At 38.9% G+C, this 23,006-nt stretch overlaps 1 protein-coding gene and 1 pseudogene across 1 annotated transcript; one reads left to right on the top strand and one right to left on the bottom strand.

The window, feature by feature from the left end:
* Positions 1–23,006, bottom strand: part of LOC128921944 (uncharacterized) — a 91,317-nt pseudogene that overhangs the window by 28,242 nt on the left and 40,069 nt on the right.
* LOC128922381 (uncharacterized) lies at positions 815–7,633 on the top strand. The gene is made up of 9 exons (XM_054232670.1): positions 815–894; positions 6,125–6,349; positions 6,418–6,450; positions 6,555–6,599; positions 6,694–6,738; positions 6,827–6,859; positions 6,936–7,000; positions 7,330–7,370; positions 7,477–7,633. Exons 2-9 carry the CDS (start codon positions 6,147–6,149, stop codon positions 7,489–7,491), a joined length of 480 nt encoding a protein of 159 aa, XP_054088645.1. The 5' UTR covers positions 815–894; positions 6,125–6,146; the 3' UTR covers positions 7,492–7,633.

The raw sequence follows: 23,006 nt of genomic DNA, 5'->3' as shown, positions 1-23,006 counted from the left end.
GATGGGAGACATTTAGCAGTGTGTTCTTTGTAATCCGTATTAATATTCGTAGTTAACAGTTATATGCAGATAAACACACGGTTTTGCCTTAAAGCATACTCCAGCACGCAGTGGTATTTATTTGAACGCAACTGTATATAATGCATTAATTAGAATGAATTGGCAATTTCAGTTGAATTGAATATAAAGATAAGGCAGAAGCATTCATCCGCCACATGTCAAGCGTATTGACGTCAACGATGCTATGAACCATGGCACTGATGCTCTCTGAAGAGTTTGTTGTCACTTTGTCCCATGGTAACGGCGCACTTTCGCATTACGTTTGCTGTTGAAAGGGACATCTCGTGTGATCGCTTACGCTCTTGAAACACATATTGCTCCGCCCAACCTCGCTCGATGATTGTTGATTACTTAAATTTTATTTTAAGCAACAATTTCATTGGCAAATATTCAACATATATAATTGAGAGAACCTACTTCGCGCCACTCACTCTGCTCAGTTGCCGTGACAGAGAGACCTCAAAGAAATTGTGGTGATCTACATTCTTATCATTCGTGGACTTTTATGTCTTCAGTTTTGCTGAGAATATATTTTAATGAACATATGTATGTGTGAGTGCATGCAACCAAATTTCTATTTCAGTATTTCTTCTACAATTTCTCTCAGTTTGCCTAGCATTTTCTTGTTGTATGGGAGAGTTAAATTTTCTCTTTCTTTGTTTGAGAACGGTAATATTAGCTTTCCAAATACTATCGCTAGAGTGGCTGTGATTCTCGTGCTCTTCTCTCAATATATAAGCAATTCGCGATCAGTGACTGAATATAAAGCGAAGCAGAAATTAATTCAGTATCATTTCTGTGCTGCGTCTCTTTGGAGAAGGACTAAGGAAGAAGGTGAGTGCAGAATTTAATATATTATAATTTAATTATAATAATTACTGTTGGTCAAATAAGGAATAAGAATGTGAAAAAATAAATAGTGAAGCTATTTATTTTGACTATGCGGTTATTTGACAGTAATTTATATTTTATTGTAATATTATTTTATATATTTATATATTTATATTGGCGGATGGGATCATGTGTAGAAGTTCACGCAAGTGAGGAAAGTTTTTGATTGTCACTCACTTGGGAGTGGCCAGAAACGATTCTTCTCCACATGGTTCAAGCAGCTCACGACTTCCGGTTTTAGACCAAGTATCCTCTGGGTAGCCAACAGACATCCGTTTGAAGGCGAGCTAAAGTGAGAAGGCGAAGCCCGCTTATGCGGTTGTGCGTAGGGTTTGGGACCCACCACATAAAAACACCCCCCAATGAAAAATCTACGAAAGCCTCGGATGAGACACCCCCCTTTTGATGACGACCCCTGCAAACGTTTTAAGGATAATGATGTAAGGGCATGCACCTGGAATGTCCGGACCCTTAATTGGGAAGGTGCCTCTGCCCAGCTGGTTGATGTCCTCATACGACTTAAGGCTGACATCACCGCCATCCAAGAAGTGCGATGGACGGGACAAGGACGGAAGAAGGTGGGTCCTTGTGACATCTACTACAGCGGCCATATAAAGGAGCGCAAATTTGGTGTTGGATTTGTGGTGGGAGAGAGACTCCGTCGCAGAGTCCTGGCATTCACCCCGGTGGATGAACGTCTAGCCACAATCCGCATCAAAGCGAGGTTCTTCAACATATCGCTGATTTGCGCCCACGCCCCAACGGAAGAGAAGGACGATGTGACCAAAGATGCTTTCTATGAGCGCCTAGAACGCACCTATGAGCGCTGCCCCCGCCACGATGTAAAAGTCGTGCTTGGTGATTTTAACGCCAGGGTGGGTAAAGAAGGTGTCTTTGGCACAACAGTCGGAAAATTCAGCCTCCATGACGAAACATCGCCAAACGGCCTGAGGCTGATCGACTTCGCTGGGGCCCGAAATATGGTCGTCTGTAGTACCAGATTCCAGCATAAGAAAATACATCAAGCTACTTGGCTGTCTCCTGATCGAAACACGCGGAACCAAATCGATCACGTTGTGATAGACGGAAGACATGTCTCCTGTGTTTTAGACGTGCGTACGCTCCGAGGACCAAATATAGACTCGGACCATTATCTGGTCGCAGCGAAGATACGCACCCGCCTCTGTGCAGCAAAGAATGCCCGTCAACAAACACAAGGAAGGTTCGACGTCGAAAAGCTGCAATCGCAACAGACAGCCACGAAATACTCTACTCGACTTGCACTCCTGCTCTCTGAGAGCATTCATCAGCATCTCGGTATAAGGGAACTGTGGAACGGCATCTCAAACTCACTGCGTACCGCTGCAGCCGAAACAATTGGTTTTCGGCAACGACAAAAAACAAGCTGGTACGATGAGGAGTGCCGTCTCGCAGCGGAGAGAAAACAGACTGCCTACCTCGCAACATTGCAAACGACCACAACACGTGCGGGATGGGATAGATACCGAGAGCTGAAGAGGGAAGCGAGACGCATTTGCAGACAAAAAAAGAAAGAGGCCGAAATGCGTGAGTACGAAGAGCTTGAGAAGCTGGCAGACAGAGGGAATGCTCGAAAATTTTATGAAAAAATGAAGCGACTTAACGAAGGTTTCAAGACCGGAGCATCCTCATGTAGAGACCAAGGTGGTAATCTGGTAACCGATGTCCAGGGCATACTGGGATTATGGAGGGAACACTTCTCCGACCTGCTGAATGGCAGTGAGAGTACAACACCAGGAGATGGCGAACCCGATCCTCCAATCGATGACGATGGAACAGATGTTCCATTACCCGACCATGAAGAAATTCGAATAGCAATTACCCGCTTGAAGAACAACAAAGCAGCGGGGGCCGATAGATTACCGGCAGAACTATTCAAATACGGCGGCGAAGAACTGATAAGGTGCATGCATCAGCTTCTTTGCAGAATATGGTCGGAAGAAAGCATGCCTGACGATTGGAATCTCAGTGTGCTCTGCCCAATCCATAAAAAGGGAGATCCCACAATCTGCGCCAATTACCGTGGGATCAGCCTCCTAAATATCGCATACAAGGTTCTATCGAGCGTATTGTGTGAAAGACTAAAGCCCACCGTCAACAAACTGATTGGACCTTATCAGTGTGGCTTTAGACCTGGAAAATCGACAACTGACCAGATATTCACCATGCGCCAAATCTTGGAAAAGACCCGAGAAAAGAGGATCGACACACACCACCTTTTTGTCGATTTTAAAGCTGCTTTCGACAGCACGAAAAGGAGTTGCCTTTACGCCGCGATGTCTGAATTTGGTATCCCCGCAAAACTAATACGGCTGTGTAAATTGACGTTGAGCAACACCAAAAGCTCCGTCATGATTGGGAAGGACCTCTCCGAGCCGTTCGATACCAAACGAGGTTTCAGACAAGGTGACTCACTATCGTGCGACTTCTTTAACCTGATGCTGGAAAAAATTATAAGAGCTGCAGAGCTAAACCGAGAAGGTACAATCTTCTACAAGAGTGTACAGCTCCTGGCGTACGCCGATGATATTGATATCATCGGAAGCAACAACCGCGCCGTTTGTTCTGCTTTTTCCCGCATGGATAAGGAGGCGAAGCGAATGGGTCTGGAGGTGAATGAGGACAAGACGAAATATCTCCTGTCATCAAACAAACAGTCGGCGCATTCGCGTCTTGGCTCCCACTTTACTGTTGACAGTCATAACTTCGAGGTCGTAGATAATTTCGTATACCTGGGAACCAGCATCAACAACACGAACAATGTCAGCCTCGAAATCCAGCGCAGAATAACTCTTGCCAACAGGTGCTACTTTGGACTGAGTAGGCAATTGAACAGTAAAGTCCTCTCTCGACGAACCAAAATCAAGCTCTACAAGTCGCTTATCATTCCCGTCCTGCTTTACGGTGCAGAAGCTTGGACGATGTCAACATCAGATGAGACGACACTAGGAGTTTTCGAGAGGAAAATTTTGCGCAAGATTTATGGTCCTCAGAACATTGGCAACGGCGAATACCGCAGACGATGGAACGATGAGCTGTACGAGTTATACGACGACATTGACATAGTTCAGCGAATAAAAAGACAGCGGCTACGCTGGCTAGGTCATGTTGTCCGAATGGACGAAAACACTCCAGCCCTGAAAGTGTTCGATGCAGTACCCGCCGGAGGAAGCCGAGGAAGGGGAAGGCCTCCACTCCGTTGGAGGGACCAGGTGGAGAGCGACCTGGTTACACTTGGGATCTCCAACTGGCGCTGAACTGCGAAGGAGAGAGACAGGTGGCGCACTATCGTCGATTCGGCTATAACCGGCTAAACGGTTGCAACGCCAATCACATACATACATTATTTTATTAATTCAACAGGCTCGTACAGCCAATAAAAAAATATAATCAAGGCTGCGATTCACCACCTTCGGGGGGACCCTCCAGCTTATAAATAATAAAATTCTCTGCGATTCACCACCCATGGGACCCTCCAGAGAATTCTAAATCCTGAATATAAATAAATATAGGCTTGTACAGTTAATAACTTACTAAAAACAAGAACCGCGATTCATTACCTTCGGGGGGACCCTCCGGTTCTTTATAATTAAAGTTCAACTCTGCGATTCACCACCCAAGGGACCCTCCAGAGTAAAAGGACAACTAACATAAATATAAAAAAGCAAGCAATGCCTACGCGATTTCTCAGGTAATCCACCTGAGAAAAACGCCGAAACACTACGGCAAACTTAAAGATCATTAATTTGCTTTATTATTGTTTATTTCTTGAATATTTGAAAGTGTTGACCATTTCAAGTATGCGGACTGTGTCGCACGTAAACCACTGTGAAAATCACAATATATACATATTTATAAATACCGTAGTCGGCAAATTCATCATTGACATCGTTAATATTTATAACAGCGTGCACTGGGTAGGAGTTACACCAACCAAATCTCTGTTGTTATAGTTCGCCATGGCGTATGAGTAATAATATTTTTTATGGATAAATATTTATACAAATTTAATATAGTAAAAGATTGCGGTTTGTGCCACAAAAATATAATTAATTTTTTCTAATATTTATGTTTTTTTTTTTAATAAAAATCGTTCAAGGGGTATTCTGGTCTAGACGCATGAATTTTAGGCATTTTTTATACTAAGATAAAAAAAATTAAAAACATTTTTACCATCCATTTTTGTATATGTTTTTTATTGAGATTTTAATAATATAAAAAAATTGTCGACATACGGGCCGGTGGAGTGGGGGCTTCAGAAAAAGGTGCGTCCTGCTTGACCAGAACACCCCCTTAAAATTAAAATTAAATATATATTTATGAATATCTGTGTATATTTCTCTTATAAAAGCAGTAATGCATAAAAGAACTTTGTTTGAGAATTTCGCGCGCAGTCAATATATTAAGCACAAATTCAAACGAAATTTCAATTAATTTATAATACTTTTAATCTAAAATACTTCTAGGTGTACCTTGGGAAAGTACTTATGTACTTGGGATTACCAATTCTTGGCATAGAGGAACATTATTGTCAGTGAAAAACGCCATCTGAATTCCTTTAGGATATTTTGTGAGAGATTTGCCGATATTTTCGATAAAAGAAATAGTTGCATACACTGTGGTCCTCATGTTCGACATCTAGGGTTTTGTAAACTATGATCCGATTTTGACTATGTGATGCCACACTTTGAATACATTATTTTTGTTAAACTTAATTTCAATATTTTTATTGCTACTTAATTTACATATTGTAAAACGAGGAAGCAGATGATATTGAAAATAACGTTAAATGCAAAGTTGGCGTCGTAACATCAATATATCACCGAAATATTTCGTAGCACTTTTCGTTCAAATTGGACAAGTAGTTCCTCAGATATGGGTTTATATATAAATTGTTGTGTTTCTGGGATTTTGCATTAGGGAGTTACGAACATATAGGTTTTAGGTGAAGAAACAAAAAGTTGCGAAAATATTAAAATAAAATTATGCTTAGCGGCACGATTTTCGTTAAAGTGCGTCCATAATTGGACTAATGTAGGCGACATACTTATGAGAACCAGATATTCGAGTGCACTCCGGTGATAATAATATTAAATAGATTAAGAACACTTGTTTCTACTTTTTCTATTCACAGCTATTTGAAGTTATTTTGTAAAATGAAAAATAAACTCATATTATGTGGACTTTTCTTCGCGCTGCTCCAAGCGACAGTGTATGGAAAACGGAATGAGCCTGATCCCTCCATAATCGATGAGCCATTGAAAATTAACGTAGATGCCGGGAAAGAGAGAGACAGTTGCATGAGTTTGGCTAAAACAATCGAAGAAAAGCAAAGTCTAATAGATGATGCACTGAATAGGTAAATAGAACCAATCCGAAATAAAATGTTATATCACTAACACTTGATTTATTTTTCGAAAATTTCAGAATGACAGCGAAAATCGAAGCAATGGAAGAAAGGTAGAATTAAACGAGAGCAATATTATATTTAGAGCTTCAATATCGCCAACAATAACAAGATCTACTTACATCCATTTGTTTTATTAAAAAAATCCAAATTTCAGAATAACCGCGGAAGCCAAAGCAACCGAGGATAGGTGTACTCAACGGTAATTAATACTTTATTTTTAACTTAAATATTTCAAACTATTTTCATAAGATCTACTACTAACCTTTGTTTTATAAAAATGTCGGAATTTTCAGAATGACCGCGGAAGCCAACGCAACTGAGGAGAGATGGAATCAACGGTAAATAATATTTTGTTTTGAACTTGAGTATCACCAACTATTCATGAGCTCTACTACTATCTCTTGTTTTATTTTTGGAAACTTTCAGATTGACAGAGGTGATAAAAACAGCGGAAGGAAGGTAGCATTAAGCATGAATACGATTTGGTTTGTAAAATTATTATAACATAACTTGTTAATTTCTCCTTATTTTTTAGAATGTCTGCGGAAATTACACGGTTGAATCAGAAAGTAGTTGAGTTAAGCAACCAGCTTGCCAAAAGTTAGTAAAGTGTTTTAATGTAATTATAAAGTAAACTAACTTTTTTAATGAAGATCAATTTATTGTGAAGTCTGTAGTTTTCTAAGCTTAAAGCTCTCTAAGTAAGCACTAAGTAAAAACACTTGCAATTAATTTATGAAAATAACGCGGTGAACTTAAGAATTTCAATGTTCTAGTGCCACACCTATTTTCGGCAGTAAATAGAACCCATTCCCCGTTAGATGAATTCTGTCATGTTTGTTAGTGTACGAACAGTTTAGTGTTGACCTCTTTTAAATTAAGAATACTTACAAGAAACTACTATTTGTTAATTTTTTCTTTACTTACAGAACAGACGTTGCCACACCTCAGAAACGTCCAGCAGAACTTGGTAAGTTTCGCATTGTTTTGAATTCCGTGCTTTTTTATTGTAAACACAGATCTTATGAAACATACTTTTATTGCTAAATGTTAATGGGATTTTAATTTGGTTTAAGCTTGTGAAAAAATAACTAATGATTTGCGATCGATTGATCCCGTGACCTCGTTCAGCGCCTTTCTTTTTAAATCTGACAGTGCAGTTGGCTTATGTAGAGGCAATTGGATTGACAAACGGTTTTATATAACTGCAGCAGGTTGCGTATCAACTGTCAAATTTACGAAGATAGAAGTGGGTTCAGAGCATAAGGAAATAAAGGTAATTAATAAGTTAGAACTTTAACAAATTCTTTTTAAACTGATTTCAACATTTCAGGCATTTCACATACATCCCGATTTCTCTTCAGAAACACCTTCCCTTAACAATATTGCTTTGATTGAAATGGTGAGTGATTTCGATTACTCTTCCGATTGGCATCCAGTGTGCTTATACACTTCACAAGTGAATCCAGAGAGTTGTGAGTTTTCAATTTGATTTTGATCTACTTTTATTTTATTGTACTATATATATTTTTATAGATTTGATGGGATATTTCGGAAAAATTCAGATTGTAGCAGACGGTGAATGTTTTGATAAGACCGGTACTGACCTGAAGCCATCTCAACTATGTGCAAAGAATTTGAAATTTAAGCGCACTTTCCTTGGCATGCCAATATACAAAGTTCAAGAAAATTTCCCCATACATAAATTGTTTGCAATTGTAGCAAAGGAATCTGACGATTTTGAACCTTATGTGATAACAAAAGTGTTTGATCACTTGGACTTTATTGAAAGCATTGTATGGCCGAAGAATGGCAACTGAGGTTCGAAAGTAGTATTTTTCAATATTAAAGTTTGCAAATAAAGTTAAACCGTTTATTCAACATATTTACGAATATGTAAAAGTTGTACGTTTTTATTTATTGTTAGAATCTCAACTTTCTAGAAATGGTTCCCAGGTGAGGGTGTCAAAAAGACTCCGTGCAAGTCAATCTCTTCGCATCTTATAACTTTTGAAATGTTTATGCGGTTATAGCCGAGTCCACAACGGCGCCCCGCGTATCTCTCCATTTGGCAGTTTGGCGCCAATTTTTAATAACAAGTGAAGACAGGTCATTCTCCACCTGGTCCTTCCATCGAAGTGAAGGCCTCCCTCTTCCTCGGCTTCCACAAGCGGGTACTGCATCGAAAACTTTCAGAGCTGGGGCACTTCCGTCCATTCGAACAACATGACCTAGGCAGCGTGGCCGCTGTCGTTTTATTCGCTGAACTATGTCTATGTCGTCGAATAACACATACAGCTCATCGTTCCATCTTCTGCGGTATTCGCCGTTGCCAATGTTTAAGGGACCATAAATCTTCCGCAAAACCTTTCTCTCGAAAATCCTAGTGCCGTCTCATCGGATGTTGACATCGTCCACGCTTCTGCACCGTAAAGTAGGTCGGGGATGATGAGGGAGTTGTAGAGTTTGGTTTTTATTCGTCGAGAGAGAACTTTACTTTTCAATTGCCTACTTAGTTCATAGTAGCACCTGTTGGCAAGAGTGATTCTGCGTTGGATTTCAAGGCTGACATTGTTAGTGTTGTTAACGCTGGTTCCCAAGTGGACGAAACTATTTACAACTTCAAAGGTATGACTGTCAACAGTGACGTGTGAGCCAAGATGCGAGTGCGCTGACTGTTTGTATGATAACAGGAGCTATTTCGTCTTGCCCTCGTTCACCACCAGACCCATAGGCTTCGCTTCCTTATCCAGTCTGGAGAAAGCAGAACTAACGGCGCGGGTGTTGTTTCCAATGATATCGATATCATCGGCGTACGCCAGTAGCTGTACACTCTTGTAGAAGATTGTACCTTCTCTATTTAGCTCTGCAGCTCGTATTATTTTTTCCAGCAATTGATTGAAGAAGTCGCACGATAGTGAGTCACCTTGTCTGAAATCGTTTGGTATCGAACGGCTCGGAGCATTTGGTGTTGCTCAACGTCAGCTTCCACAGCCGTATTAGTTTTGCGGGGATACCAAATTCAGACATCGCGGCATAGAGGAAATCCTTTTCGTGCTGTCGAAAGCAGCTTTAAAGTCGACAAAGAGATGGTGTGTGTCGATTATCTTTTCTCGGGTCTTCTTCAAGATTTGGCGCATGGTGAATATCTGGTCAGTTGTTGATTTTCCAGGTCTATAGCCACACTGATAAGGTCCAATCAGTTTGTTGTGGTGGGACGGTCTTTCACACAGTACGCCCGATAGAACCTTATAGGCGATATCTAGGCTTATCCCACGGTAATTGGCGCAGATTGTGGGATCTCCCTTTTTGTGTATTGGGCAGAGTACACTGAGATTACAATCGACTGCCATGCTTTCTTCCGACCATATTCCGTAAAGAAGCTGATGCATGCACCTTATCAGTTTTTCCGCCGTATTTGAATAGCTCGGCCGGCAATCCATCGGCCCACGCCGCCTTGTTGTTCTTCTAGCGGGTAATTGCTATTCTAATTTCTTCACGGTCGGGCAATGGAACATCTGTTCCATCAACGTCGATTGGGGAATCGGGTTCGCCATCTCCTGGTGTTGTACTTTCACTGCCATTCAGCAGGCTGGAGAAGTGTTCCCTCCACAAACTCAGTATACTCTGGTCATCAACAACTAGATCACCTCTGGGGGCCCTACAGGAGTGTGCTCCGGTTTTGAAACCCTCAGTTAGTTGCCGGAGTCACTGTATGACTCATGACTTCGCCTAACTTCCATATATCTATAATTAGGACTTTCAACAGTCCGGTGGGCTCTGTACATATATATCGGTTAGTAGGTGAAATAACTTAGTAACATTAGGTGTGTGTATAGTCTTGGATATAATGTGGTGGTAAAAGTGAATTGAAAATAAATTGTCTCAGCCCTCATACTAAAATTAAATTATTAACGGGATATATAAATAAGTGTAATTATATATATATATCACATACACACACGCATTAAATTTCATGTTAGAGTTGTGCGTAATTTGTATAGCATCCAATCCCTCATCCACTGTCAACTGCGCATTGCATTCCGCCGCATTACTATTTAATGGGCGTCATTTCGCAAATGCGTGCTAATTTGCGCGCACAAAAGTATGCCAGGCATTTTGTGCGATAATGATGTTGATTACACATTGCAATTGTCATTGCAACACGCGCGCATAATTTGCATTACTCCATACACAGACTTGAGCTGTGATGAGCTAAAGCACAATATTTTGATATGTGACATTTGGTTTAAGCGCCTAAAAACATGCCAATGACAATTACGTTTGTCGATGTGCTGACATTTGTGACATTGCGTTCATTGCAAATATTTTTGGTAAGTGCGTGAGAGAGGGGGTGTTGGTGGTAAGTTGATAATTGATTTAAATGCTTAGTATTATCAGCTAACGGCAAACTGAGTTTGAGGTGATTTTAGGCGTGATTGAAATAAGTAAGGGAACTATGGTTAGTATAGCTAAACTGAACAACTGAGTACTATCTTGGTATGAATAACCAACAGATAACAGGTCTCTAACATTAGCTAGAAGAGCACTGATATTATTTTCGTGTTATTCACTCATCCATAAAAAGTGAGAGATTCAGTATCGGGAGGAGTAAAGTGTTGTATTTTCGGCATTGATATATGATTAATGACAACAGATCGATGCTGGGATGTATGGTGATATGAATATATATATATATATATTTGGCGTAGGAACCGCTTTAAGCGATTATAGCCGAATCCACCAGAGCGCGCCACTCATTCCTCCTTTTTGCTTTTTGGCGCCAACTGGAAACACCAAGTGAAGCCAGGTCACTTTGCACTTGGTCTTTCCACCGGAGTGGAGGTCGTCCTCTTCCGCGGCTTCCTCCAGCGGGTACTGCATCGAATACTTTCAGAGCTGGAGTGTTTTCTTCCATCCGTACAACATGACCTAGCCAGCGTAGCCGCTGTCTTTTTATTCGCTGAACTATGTCAATGTCGTCGTATAAATCTTACAGCTCATCGTTCCATCGTCTGCGGTATTCGCCGTTGCCAATGTTTAGAGGACCATAAATCTTGCGCAAAACCTTTCTCTCGAAACCCCCAAGAGTCGTCTCATCGGATGTTGTCATCGTCCACGCTTCAGCGCCATACATCAGGACGGGAATAATGAGCGACTTATAGAGTTTGATTTTGGTTCGTCGAGAGAGGACTTTACTTTTCAATTGCCTACTCAGTCCAAAGTAGCACCTGTTGGCAAGAGTGATTCTGCGTTGGATTTCAAGGCTGACATTGTTGGTGTTGTTAATGCTGGTTCCCAGATAAACGAAATTATCTACAACTTCAAAGTTATGACTGTCAACAGTGACGTGGGAGCGAAGACGCGAGTGCGCTGACTGTTTGTTTGATGACAGGAGATATTTCGTCTTGTCCTCATTCACCACCAGACCCATACGCTTCGCTTCTTTATCTAGTCTGGAAAACGCAGAACAAACGGCGCGGTTGTTGCTTCCGATGATATCAATATCATCGGCATACGCCAGTAGCTGTACACTCTTTTAGAAGATTGTACCCTCTCTATTTAGTTCTGCAGCTCGTATTATTTTTTCCAGCAATAGATTGAAGAAGTCGCACGATAGTGAGTCACCCTGTCTGAAGCCTCGTTTGGTATCGAACGGCTCGGAGAGGTCCTTCCCGATCCTGACGGAGCTTTTGGTGTTGCTCAACGTCAGCTTACATAGCCGTATTAGTTTTGCAGGGATACCAAATTCAGACATCGCGGCATAAAGGCAGCTCCTTTTCGTGCTATCGAAGGCAGCTTTAAAATCGATAAAAAGATGGTGAGTATCGATTCTTCTCTCTCGGGTCTTTTCCAAGATTTGGCGCATTGTGAATATCTGGTCCATTGTAGACTTTCCAGGTCTAAAGCCACACTGATAAGGTCCAAACAGTTCGTTGACGGTGGGCTTTAGTCTTTCACACAATACGCTCGACAAAACCTTATATGCGATATTGAGGAGACTTATACCACGGTAGTTGGCGCAGATTGTGGGGTCTCCCTTCTTATGGATTGGGCAGAGCACACTAAGATTCCAATCGTCAGGCAAGCTTTCTTCCGACCATATTCTACAAAGAAGCTGATGCATGCACCTTATCAGTTCTTCGCCGCCGTATTTGAATAGCTCGGCCGGTAATCCATCGGCCCCCGCCGCTTTGTTGTTCTACAAGCGGGTAATTGCTATTCGAATTTCTTCATGGTCGGGTAATGGAACGGAACGACAATTCCATCGTCATCGATTGGGGAATCGGGTTCGCCATCTCCTGGTGTTGTACTTTCACTGCCATTGAGCAGGTCGGAGAAGTGTTCCCTCCATAATCCCAGTGTGCTCTGGACATCCGTTACCAGATTACCTTCTCGGTCCCTACATGATAATGCTCCGGTATTGCAACCTTCTGTTAATCGCCTCATCTTTTCATAAAATTTTCGAGCATTAACCATGTCGGCCAGCTTTTCAAGCTTTTCATACTCACGCATTTCGGCCTCTTTCTTTTTACGTCTGCAAATGCGTCTCGCTTCCCTCTTCAGTTCTCGATATCTATCCCACCCCGAACGTGTTGTAGTCGATCGCAACGTTGCGAGGTAAGCAGTCTGTTTTCTCTCCACTGCGGAACGACAATTCTCATTGTACCAACTGGTTTTTTGGCGTTGCCGGAGACCAATTGTTTCGGCTGCAGCGGTATACAATGAGTTTGAGATGCCGTTCCACAGCTCCCTTATATCGAAGATGCCGTTCCACAGCTCCCTTATGGTGATATGAATAAATCTGAAATAATTTTCACTTGGATCGTGCTGTGCTGTGTAAGCTAGAAAAGATCCCACGGAAATTGGTCTATGTAATCGGAACCAATCTGGGTTTATGTCTGAAAAAGTATTGTAAACTCGGCAGTATTTTTTAAAATTATTGACGGTATGTATTTTGGCTCTACAACAAAAAGTTATAAGCATAAGTACTGAAATGAGCCTGATACTTAACCTCAAGAAAGAGAAAATTTAGTTTTTAACCAACCCACAGAAACTGCACTTTTTCTGAGGGTTCATTCAAATTCTCTAGAAATATTTATATAGTTTTCAGCGATAAAACGATCAGTTAAGATCAAAAGCTAAGGCTGGCCACAAGACAATACAAAAAGAAAAATCTTCAGAAGAGATGTAAAAGGCTGTATGAACATTGAAGAACAATGGAAACCGCCGTTTATGACTACATGAAAAACTGTGAAGACAGTGAGTTCGTCTCATGGAGTCAAAATCATTGGATTTCTGAAAGCCGTGGAAGATAATGCTATCATCTTATGTTTTTTTTTTTATTTTATTGAATTATGATTTATTTTAGATCTATCGAAGCTAATAAAGCATAGCGAATTATATAGATACTTAAAAAAGAAGCTGAGTCAAATGAAATCAACAGTCAATTGAGACAATAAAATAAGACACTTTAGAAGAAAAGGACGCTGGATCATCACTGTAATTATTAGACAATTTTTAATTTTTTTTTAATTTTTATATACAATAACTGTTTCTTATACATATCACTATTTTGTATTTTAGATCAGATGGCAACACCATTAAGTCATAATCTGTTGCTAAAATAAGAAATGCATAATGCATAATGCTTATTTATTAAGTGTGGCAACCCTTTAATTTACAGTCTTAGATAATATTTAAGCAATTGTGTTCCACCTCTATCTAAATTTTTTGTTTGTTATTATGTACTTGTAATACTTTGTAAGATAGCTCAGATTTAAGCTCTGATCATTCATCAGTGTTACTAACTTTATGTGAAAAACCAGTAATTTCGTCCGGCACTTGTTCTTTATCTAGTAAACATACTGATTGGTATAAATTTAAGACGATACTAAATAAAGTCGATTTTAAACTAAAGCACATATCGACAGATGCTGACTTAGATTGTGAAGTTGAATCTTTCATAAAAATAATTCAAAATGCAGCGTGGAACAGTACACCGAATATTCGCGTGAAGGTAAGTGGAAACAAATTCCCAAAATACATCTTAGATGGTATCCATAAAAAACGCAAACTTCGACGAAGATGGCAGCAAACTAGGTCGGCTGCTCTCAAAACAGAGCTTAATAGATGTACAGCGGAACTAGGAAGAAATATTAGACAGTTTAAAAACTATCCCTTCAAAACATATTTGTCCAAACACACTGTTGATAAAACTACCGATTATTCGCTCTGGAAAGCTGCAAGGAATATTAATAAACAAATAAAACATGTCGTACCAATAAAATTTAGCGAAACTGAATGGGCCAAAACGAATGCACAAAAAGCTGCAGTATTTGCAAATCATTTGAGAAACACATTTACACCTAACGATGGAGATGAGCTAAACTGTGAAAATAGTTGGTTGGATTTACTCGTCAGCATTTCTCCAGTTACTAGTAAAGAAATAAAAAGTCTTATCTTAAATTGTAAATATTGTAAACAGTGCATTATACTTAAGATATGTTCCATCGCTTTGGAAAGTATCTGAAGTTATTATGATACCTAAGCCGGGTAAACCTCTACATTAAAGTCTTCGAGAATGTTCTCATAAAGGGGCTCAAATCAATAATAGATCGAAAACATCTTATACCAGTACATCAGTTCGGCTTTCGTGATCATCATTCAACAATTGACCAGGTACACCGAATCGTTAATTTCGTTGAAAATGCTATGGATAAAAAGAACGTTTGTTCGGCGGCTTTCTTAGACGTGTCTCAGGCTTTTGATAGAGTTTGGCATTCGGGTCTACTGCTGAAACTGAAATGTATGTTACCAAACAATATTGCGAAATAATTGCTTCCTACCTAAACTATAGATACTTTCGCATAAAACAAGAGGATGCATACTCAAACTTGCAACAATAGAAGCGGGCGTTCCCCAGGGAAGCGTGTTGGGACCAATGCTTTACTTGCTTTTTACAAGTGATATTCCCACTGCCTCAAGTTATGTGACAGCGACGTTTGCGGATGACACAGCCCTCTTAGCAGCAGGAGAGTCAACCTCAATATCTACCCTTCGAGTGCAAACAGCAGTCAATGCAATTACACAATGGGCTTCCAGCGCATTAAATTAAAAGATTCCAAATTAATGCACGTAGACTTTACTTTAAAAAAACCATCATACCATCCCATTTATATAAATGGTACTCCAATACCACATCACAATAATGCTAAGTGCCTAGGAAACACCTTAGACGCTAATCTTCGCTGGAAAGAGCATGTGAAATAAAAAAAGGGTGAGCTTGATTTTAAATTTGCTAAGTTTTACCATCTAGTCGGTAGAAGATCCACGCTTTCTATCGCAAACAACCTGTTTATATATATTCAAGTACTAAAGCCATTTTGGGCCTATGGAGCTCAACTATGGGGTTGCTCAAGTCAAAACTGTATTGCCTTCATTCAGCGCTTCCAATAAGGTACTAAGTATAGTTAATGCTCCTTGGTATGTTAGATCTGCTGACCTTCACCGTGATCTTGGTGTGAATTCAGTAGTAAACGAAATAACCAAACTTGCAAAGATTCACGAAATGAGGCTTATACAGCATGTAAATGAAGAGGCATCCAGACTCATCGGTACTGCTGAACGAGAAACCGACTGAAACGTAAGAGGCCTTCAGACTTAGCAAGACAACTGTAGGAGCAAATGAATTTCTCTAACATTGAGCTTTTAATTATTATTTTTAAGTTATTAGAATTGAATTGTTGTTAGTATTTAATCATTGTATACTAGGTACAATTGTAATAAAAAGAAATTATGTACTACATTTGTTCAATATTTTTTTAATCAGGTGGCAACTCCAAAAAGTTATCATTTTGCAGTAAACCAAAAATATGTTTTTAAAAAACATTTCTAGCCGTTATATTAAAATTGTGTATTAGTTAACATTTTTGAACTAAAAACATATGGTAATATTTTAGAAATTTTTCTTAAATTTATTAAGGAAATCGAGAAAAGTGTAGTTGAAGGTATTTAAAAATTGTATGTTTTTATCCTATATTGTGAAAGCATTTAGTTAATTGTAAAGATCGCATAAGTGCTGATCAGGGCATTAAACTCCTCAGTATGAGTGTCGTTAATAGAGGGGTAGTGAGGTTTTAAAAATAGTTTGGTTATAATCCAGTTAGAGCATGACTAAAAATTATAAGTTTAAACTTCATTTCGCGATTACTGTTAGAGTAACAGTGCTCCGGTTATAGTCCTCAGTTGAATATAAATTCGAGTTATCGCAAGTGTAGCGAATACTTGTCTCTCCTGGGAAACATTCACGATATATGAACCGAGATTAAGTTGTTTTATTCAATATTTGCATCACATATTTCTCCAAATATTTATATTATTTCAGATAATTGCTATGTCTTCTGAAGTGAGAAAGTGCTTAACGGTTTTTTTATTTTTGAATATTTTCGTATTGGTTTAAGTACTTTGCAGAGTATGAAATTCGGTGCTACAATAGTTTGACCTCCGTTCATTTTAAGGTTAAATTGCGAAAGAATATAGTTCTATTTTCATATATTAGAGAAACATGTCAGTACACAATTTGAAGCTTTGTCAAGTAGTTTAATAGTTTTAAGCGTTCTAAGCTTATAGATCCCTATCTATCATGTGTTTGACTTCTTGTTTATGGTAGTTGCCACCCGGGTTATATACGTTAAATAAATGGTAAATCATCGTGAATATTTCAATGTCAAGACCTCAGCATTTATTAGTTTATACGACATCTAGTACAACTTTTCCTTATAACTAATTAGCGCACTGTCCACAACCTCATTATTTCCATAACACAGATTGATTCATAATTTGTAAAGAGCCATTGACATTCACCATTAGTTCTCGCGCACCTTCCACCTTCCTACTCGAATACAATTAAGTCACATTTTAATTGCATCGCTACTCTCAATTAATATCAAAGTGCTTGAGGGACTCACATAAGAATATGCCATAAAAAAGTAGACGACAAAATGAGGGCGCGGGGAAAAAGACGCCATTGAAACAATGTACATAACTAATGGCGAGTGGAGGCTGACTTTGGTAAGAAACCATGACGTAGAAGTCAAATGATGGACAGAAGGCGTTTGAGAGCGTAGTATGAGAGCAGAGTAAATAAATATTTGTATGTATACACGTATGATAGATGAAATAACAATAGATATCCAAAAAAAAAAAAGAATGCCTCATAGTTCATTTCATTCCAGCTTTATTGGCTGCAAGTTCAGGCGAAGAAGTTTTGTTGGACGTCCTCACTCTCAGCTCCAATCTAGCCTCTCCGGGTTTTTTGTTGCATTGTAGAGAGTGGATTCAACAAACTGTGAACCTTTCGTGATGTCTAAAGAATTGTTCAAATTTAGTCCAATGTTCTCAAATGTAATCAAGTCTTTCGAAATTTGTAAAGATTGACACTCACCGACAGAGAAGTTCAATTTAGATTGCTGTGGCTGAACTCTGTACGCTTTATGACCTCGGTCGCATTATATGGGATCCATTTGTAAACAGTTAAAATACAGCTCATGAAACTTGAATTGCGCATGTCACTTTTTACCGAGAGGATTCATCCGTGCTTGTACACCGCTTTAATTGCATTCATTTAAATGTTTTTGAGTACCATTCCGTCAATGGTTTCACTTGTTCAATATCAGTATCTCGTAATATATGCTGAATCTGCCTTTTTTCGAGCTTTTAACAATGTACCACTAGTTAAATATATTGATTTTGGTCTACAGTTGCTCATTTTAAGAAAGCTTAGCAACAACAATTTTTCACAATATTTTCTTTGATCTCTGGCAAGACAAGTCGTCATTGCTTGTTGGATTAATATCTTGGATCAATACATTGGTTCAATATTTGGACGTTAGTTACTTTAACCAATAATAATCAATATTAAAAAGTTCGCTTTGAGCTCTCTTGCTGTGCGTTGCTTTCACGATTGTGGAGTGATTCTGGAGTTTATTACGCCTTTAGCAAATAGCCTTCTTCTAGTCAGGAATTGTCAAGTAAATTCAAGTAACCACTCCTTTGTGAACTCTTAAATGCTCGGACAACTCAAACACCGTCATTCGCCAAATGTTTCACACCCTCACAGTGCTTAGATTGCTGATTTCCGATTCGGGTATCACTGTGTCTTATTGGAAAACCTCGTATTGCCTACTAAAGTTTAACAATGAGAAGTGATAATCCGATTAACTTACCCAGTGATTCAATCAAATAAACAAACATAATACTCAGTTCAATAGCAGCAAAATATACCCGTCATTGTGGCTTGCAACAGCCAGATCACATCATGACTTGAGTAGGGCACATATATACATGTGAAAATGATTTGTGTATTTTGTGTTATTTGTGTTATTTGCAGTTGATTTGCCACTAACGTGGACCGTGCTTCTATTGACCCATAACTTGATAATCAAAATTATACTACAACTCTGTTGTAGTGGAGACAAGAGTGGTGTGCTGAGTTCGCCATTAATGTCACTCACTATTGACGTTGTTCAAATAGTCGGAAAATTAACACTTTTGCAAATAGTGTTGGTAAACAGTGTGTGGCATGTGGCACTTTGTGGTAGTCGATTAAGGGGGTTATGTAGTATCGATAGTTTATGCACTACACATACAACTTCTGATCGTCAACAGAGTCAGTTGAAATAGGGAATTTTAAATTGATTCTTTTGCACTATTCTTTATAAGTTTATGTATTTTAAGTCTCTTTTTATGGACACGAACGCGATAAATTGAGTTGGTTTCGATGGTTAGCAGTAACTCCAAGGTGGTATGGCCGGTGTTGATAAATTTTGCTTAAAATTGCTCAAATATTTTCGACAAAATTTAGTCATCTGGTGGGTTTTTTTTTAATTTGGTAACCATTGAAGAAAGTGGAGCTAAATTTCGTTTGAAATAATTTTTGGTAAATCATATTTTTGTAATTATCTGAGAATTTTCAAATTTTGCTCAATTAAGTACGCAATTTATTCGCACAATTATTTATACAACAAATAGCGCCATATACATGCTTGTGTAAATAATAATGACTTTCACCTGGAAATGAATTTCTAATGATATACGCCGGAGTGAAATCAAAAATTCAATAAATAATTGTATTCCAATATTAATAGAATTTCAGTATGTGTGCGAGAAGCGGAACTGCAGGCGACGGGGGTATACATGACATATGTACATATATGCTATGCATTTAATTACGAAAACAATAAATTATTTACCATGTTTTTTCATTACTAAAATGTTATAAAAAAATGGAAAATTAATAATCTTTTATATATTTATTTGATACAGAAGCTAACAGTCTGGCAGTCATCAAACAAACGAAATTATCGAAACATTCAAAAATAGTGTTTTAGCTAGCGGTAATGCTCACTCTCCTAATTTTTTATTTGCTTTGTTGAAGAATTATGAATGGATGGCAACTTTGTCTACAAATAATTGCAAAAATGTAAGGAAAACTGAAGTTTCAATTAGTGTTAAAAAATTGTACCCCCGGTTGATCCAAAATAATTGCTTTTGATGCTGTTTACCGTTTATAACATTTAATTGGCACACTTAGGTGGCAACACAATTTGATAATTAATTTTAAAAATATTATTTGTGCTACAGAAATTTTCAAATATTATAATAATTGACGACAATTTCATTATTTAATTTAAAATATTATTATATTTTATTTCTACACAGGTGGCAATCATGTAATTTGGCAGGCACTAAAAATGTGCTACCTACTAACGGGTGATTTTTTTGAGGTTAGGATTTTCATGCATTAGTATTTGACAGATCACGTGGGATTTCAGACATGGTGTCAAAGAGAAAGATGCTCAGTATGCTTTGACATTTCATCATGAATAGACTTACTAACGAGCAACGCTTGCAAATCATTGAATTTTATTACCAAAATCAGTGTTCGGTTCGAAATGTGTTTCGCGCTTTACGTCCGATTTATGGTCTACATAATCGACCAAGTGAGCAAACAATTAATGCGATTGTGACCAAGTTTCGCACTCAGTTTACTTTATTGGACATTAAACCAACCACACGAATGCGTACAGTGCGTACAGAAGAGAATATTGCGTCTGTTTCTGAGAGTGTGGCTGAAGACCGTGAAATGTCGATTCGTCGCCGTTCGCAGCAATTGGGTTTGTGTTATTCGACCACATGGAAGATTTTACGCAAAGATCTTGGTGTAAAACCGTATAAAATACAGCTCTTGCAAGAACTGAAGCCGAACGATCTGCCACAACGTCGAATTTTCAGTGAATGGGCCCTAGAAAAGTTGGCAGAAAATCCGCTTTTTTATCGACAAATTTTGTTCAGCGATGAGGCTCATTTCTGGTTGAATGGCTACGTAAATAAGCAAAATTGCCGCATTTGGGGTGAAGAGCAACCAGAAGCCGTTCAAGAACTGCCCATGCATCCCGAAAAATGCACTGTTTGGTGTGGTTTGTACGCTGGTGGAATCATTGGACCGTATTTTTTCAAAGATGCTGTTGGACGCAACGTTACGGTGAATGGCGATCGCTATCGTTCGATGCTAACAAACTTTTTGTTGCCAAAAATGGAAGAACTGAACTTGGTTGACATGTGGTTTCAACAAGATGGCGCTACATGCCACACAGCTCGCGATTCTATGGCCATTTTGAGGGAAAACTTCGGAGAACAATTCATCTCAAGAAATGGACCCGTAAGTTGGCCACCAAGATCATGCGATTTAACGCCTTTAGACTATTTTTTGTGGGGCTACGTCAAGTCTAAAGTCTACAGAAATAAGCCAGCAACTATTCCAGCTTTGGAAGACAACATTTCCGAAGAAATTCGGGCTATTCCGGCCGAAATGCTCGAAAAAGTTGCCCAAAATTGGACTTTCCGAATGGACCACCTAAGACGCAGCCGCGGTCAACATTTAAATGAAATTATCTTCAAAAAGTAAATGTCATGAACCAATCTAACGTTTCAAATAAAGAACCGATGAGATTTTGATAATTAATTTTAAAAATATTATTTGTGCTACAGAAATTTTCAAATATTATAATAATTGACGACAATTTCATTATTTAATTTAAAATATTATTATATTTTATTTCTACACAGGTGGCAATCATGTAATTTGGCAGGCACTAAAAATGTGCTACCTACTAACGGGTGATTTTTTTGAGGTTAGGATTTTTATGCATTAGTATTTGACAGATCACGTGGGATTTCAGACATGGTGTCAAAGAGAAAGATGCTCAGTATGCTTTGACATTTCATCATGAATAGACTTACTAACGAGCAACGCTTGCAAATCATTGAATTTTATTACCAAAATCAGTGTTCGGTTCGAAATGTGTTTCGCGCTTTACGTCCGATTTATGGTCTACATAATCGACCAAGTGAGCAAACAATTAATGCGATTGTGACCAAGTTTCGCACTCAGTTTACTTTATTGGACATTAAACCAACCACACGAATGCGTACAGTGCGTACAGAAGAGAATATTGCGTCTGTTTCTGAGAGTGTGGCTGAAGACCGTGAAATGTCGATTCGTCGCCGTTCGCAGCAATTGGGTTTGTGTTATTCGACCACATGGAAGATTTTACGCAAAGATCTTGGTGTAAAACCGTATAAAATACAGCTCTTGCAAGAACTGAAGCCGAACGATCTGCCACAACGTCGAATTTTCAGTGAATGGGCCCTAGAAAAGTTGGCAGAAAATCCGCTTTTTTATCGACAAATTTTGTTCAGCGATGAGGCTCATTTCTGGTTGAATGGCTACGTAAATAAGCAAAATTGCCGCATTTGGGGTGAAGAGCAACCAGAAGCCGTTCAAGAACTGCCCATGCATCCCGAAAAATGCACTGTTTGGTGTGGTTTGTACGCTGGTGGAATCATTGGACCGTATTTTTTCAAAGATGCTGTTGGACGCAACGTTACGGTGAATGGCGATCGCTATCGTTCGATGCTAACAAACTTTTTGTTGCCAAAAATGGAAGAACTGAACTTGGTTGACATGTGGTTTCAACAAGATGGCGCTACATGCCACACAGCTCGCGATTCTATGGCCATTTTGAGGGAAAACTTCGGAGAACAATTCATCTCAAGAAATGGACCCGTAAGTTGGCCACCAAGATCATGCGATTTAACGCCTTTAGACTATTTTTTGTGGGGCTACGTCAAGTCTAAAGTCTACAGAAATAAGCCAGCAACTATTCCAGCTTTGGAAGACAACATTTCCGAAGAAATTCGGGCTATTCCGGCCGAAATGCTCGAAAAAGTTGCCCAAAATTGGACTTTCCGAATGGACCACCTAAGACGCAGCCGCGGTCAACATTTAAATGAAATTATCTTCAAAAAGTAAATGTCATGAACCAATCTAACGTTTCAAATAAAGAACCGATGAGATTTTGCAAATTTTATGCGTTTTTTTTTTTTAAAAAGTTATCAAGCTCTTAAAAAATCACCCTTTATATTACAAAATTTGAAATACTTTAAATTTTTTTTCGATTCAGACTCAGGGCCGCCTTTTATATCATTGTAGTATTAGACGTAGAGACGTCTAATACGTGCGTAATCTGTTTTAGGGGATGTC

This window comes from Zeugodacus cucurbitae, chromosome 5 (genome assembly GCF_028554725.1).
Source record: "Zeugodacus cucurbitae isolate PBARC_wt_2022May chromosome 5, idZeuCucr1.2, whole genome shotgun sequence".
In the NCBI taxonomy this organism is placed as follows: Eukaryota; Metazoa; Arthropoda; class Insecta; order Diptera; family Tephritidae; genus Zeugodacus; species Zeugodacus cucurbitae.
Note: the sequence above shows the minus strand (reverse complement) of the source record. Positions and strands in the feature narration are given on the sequence as shown.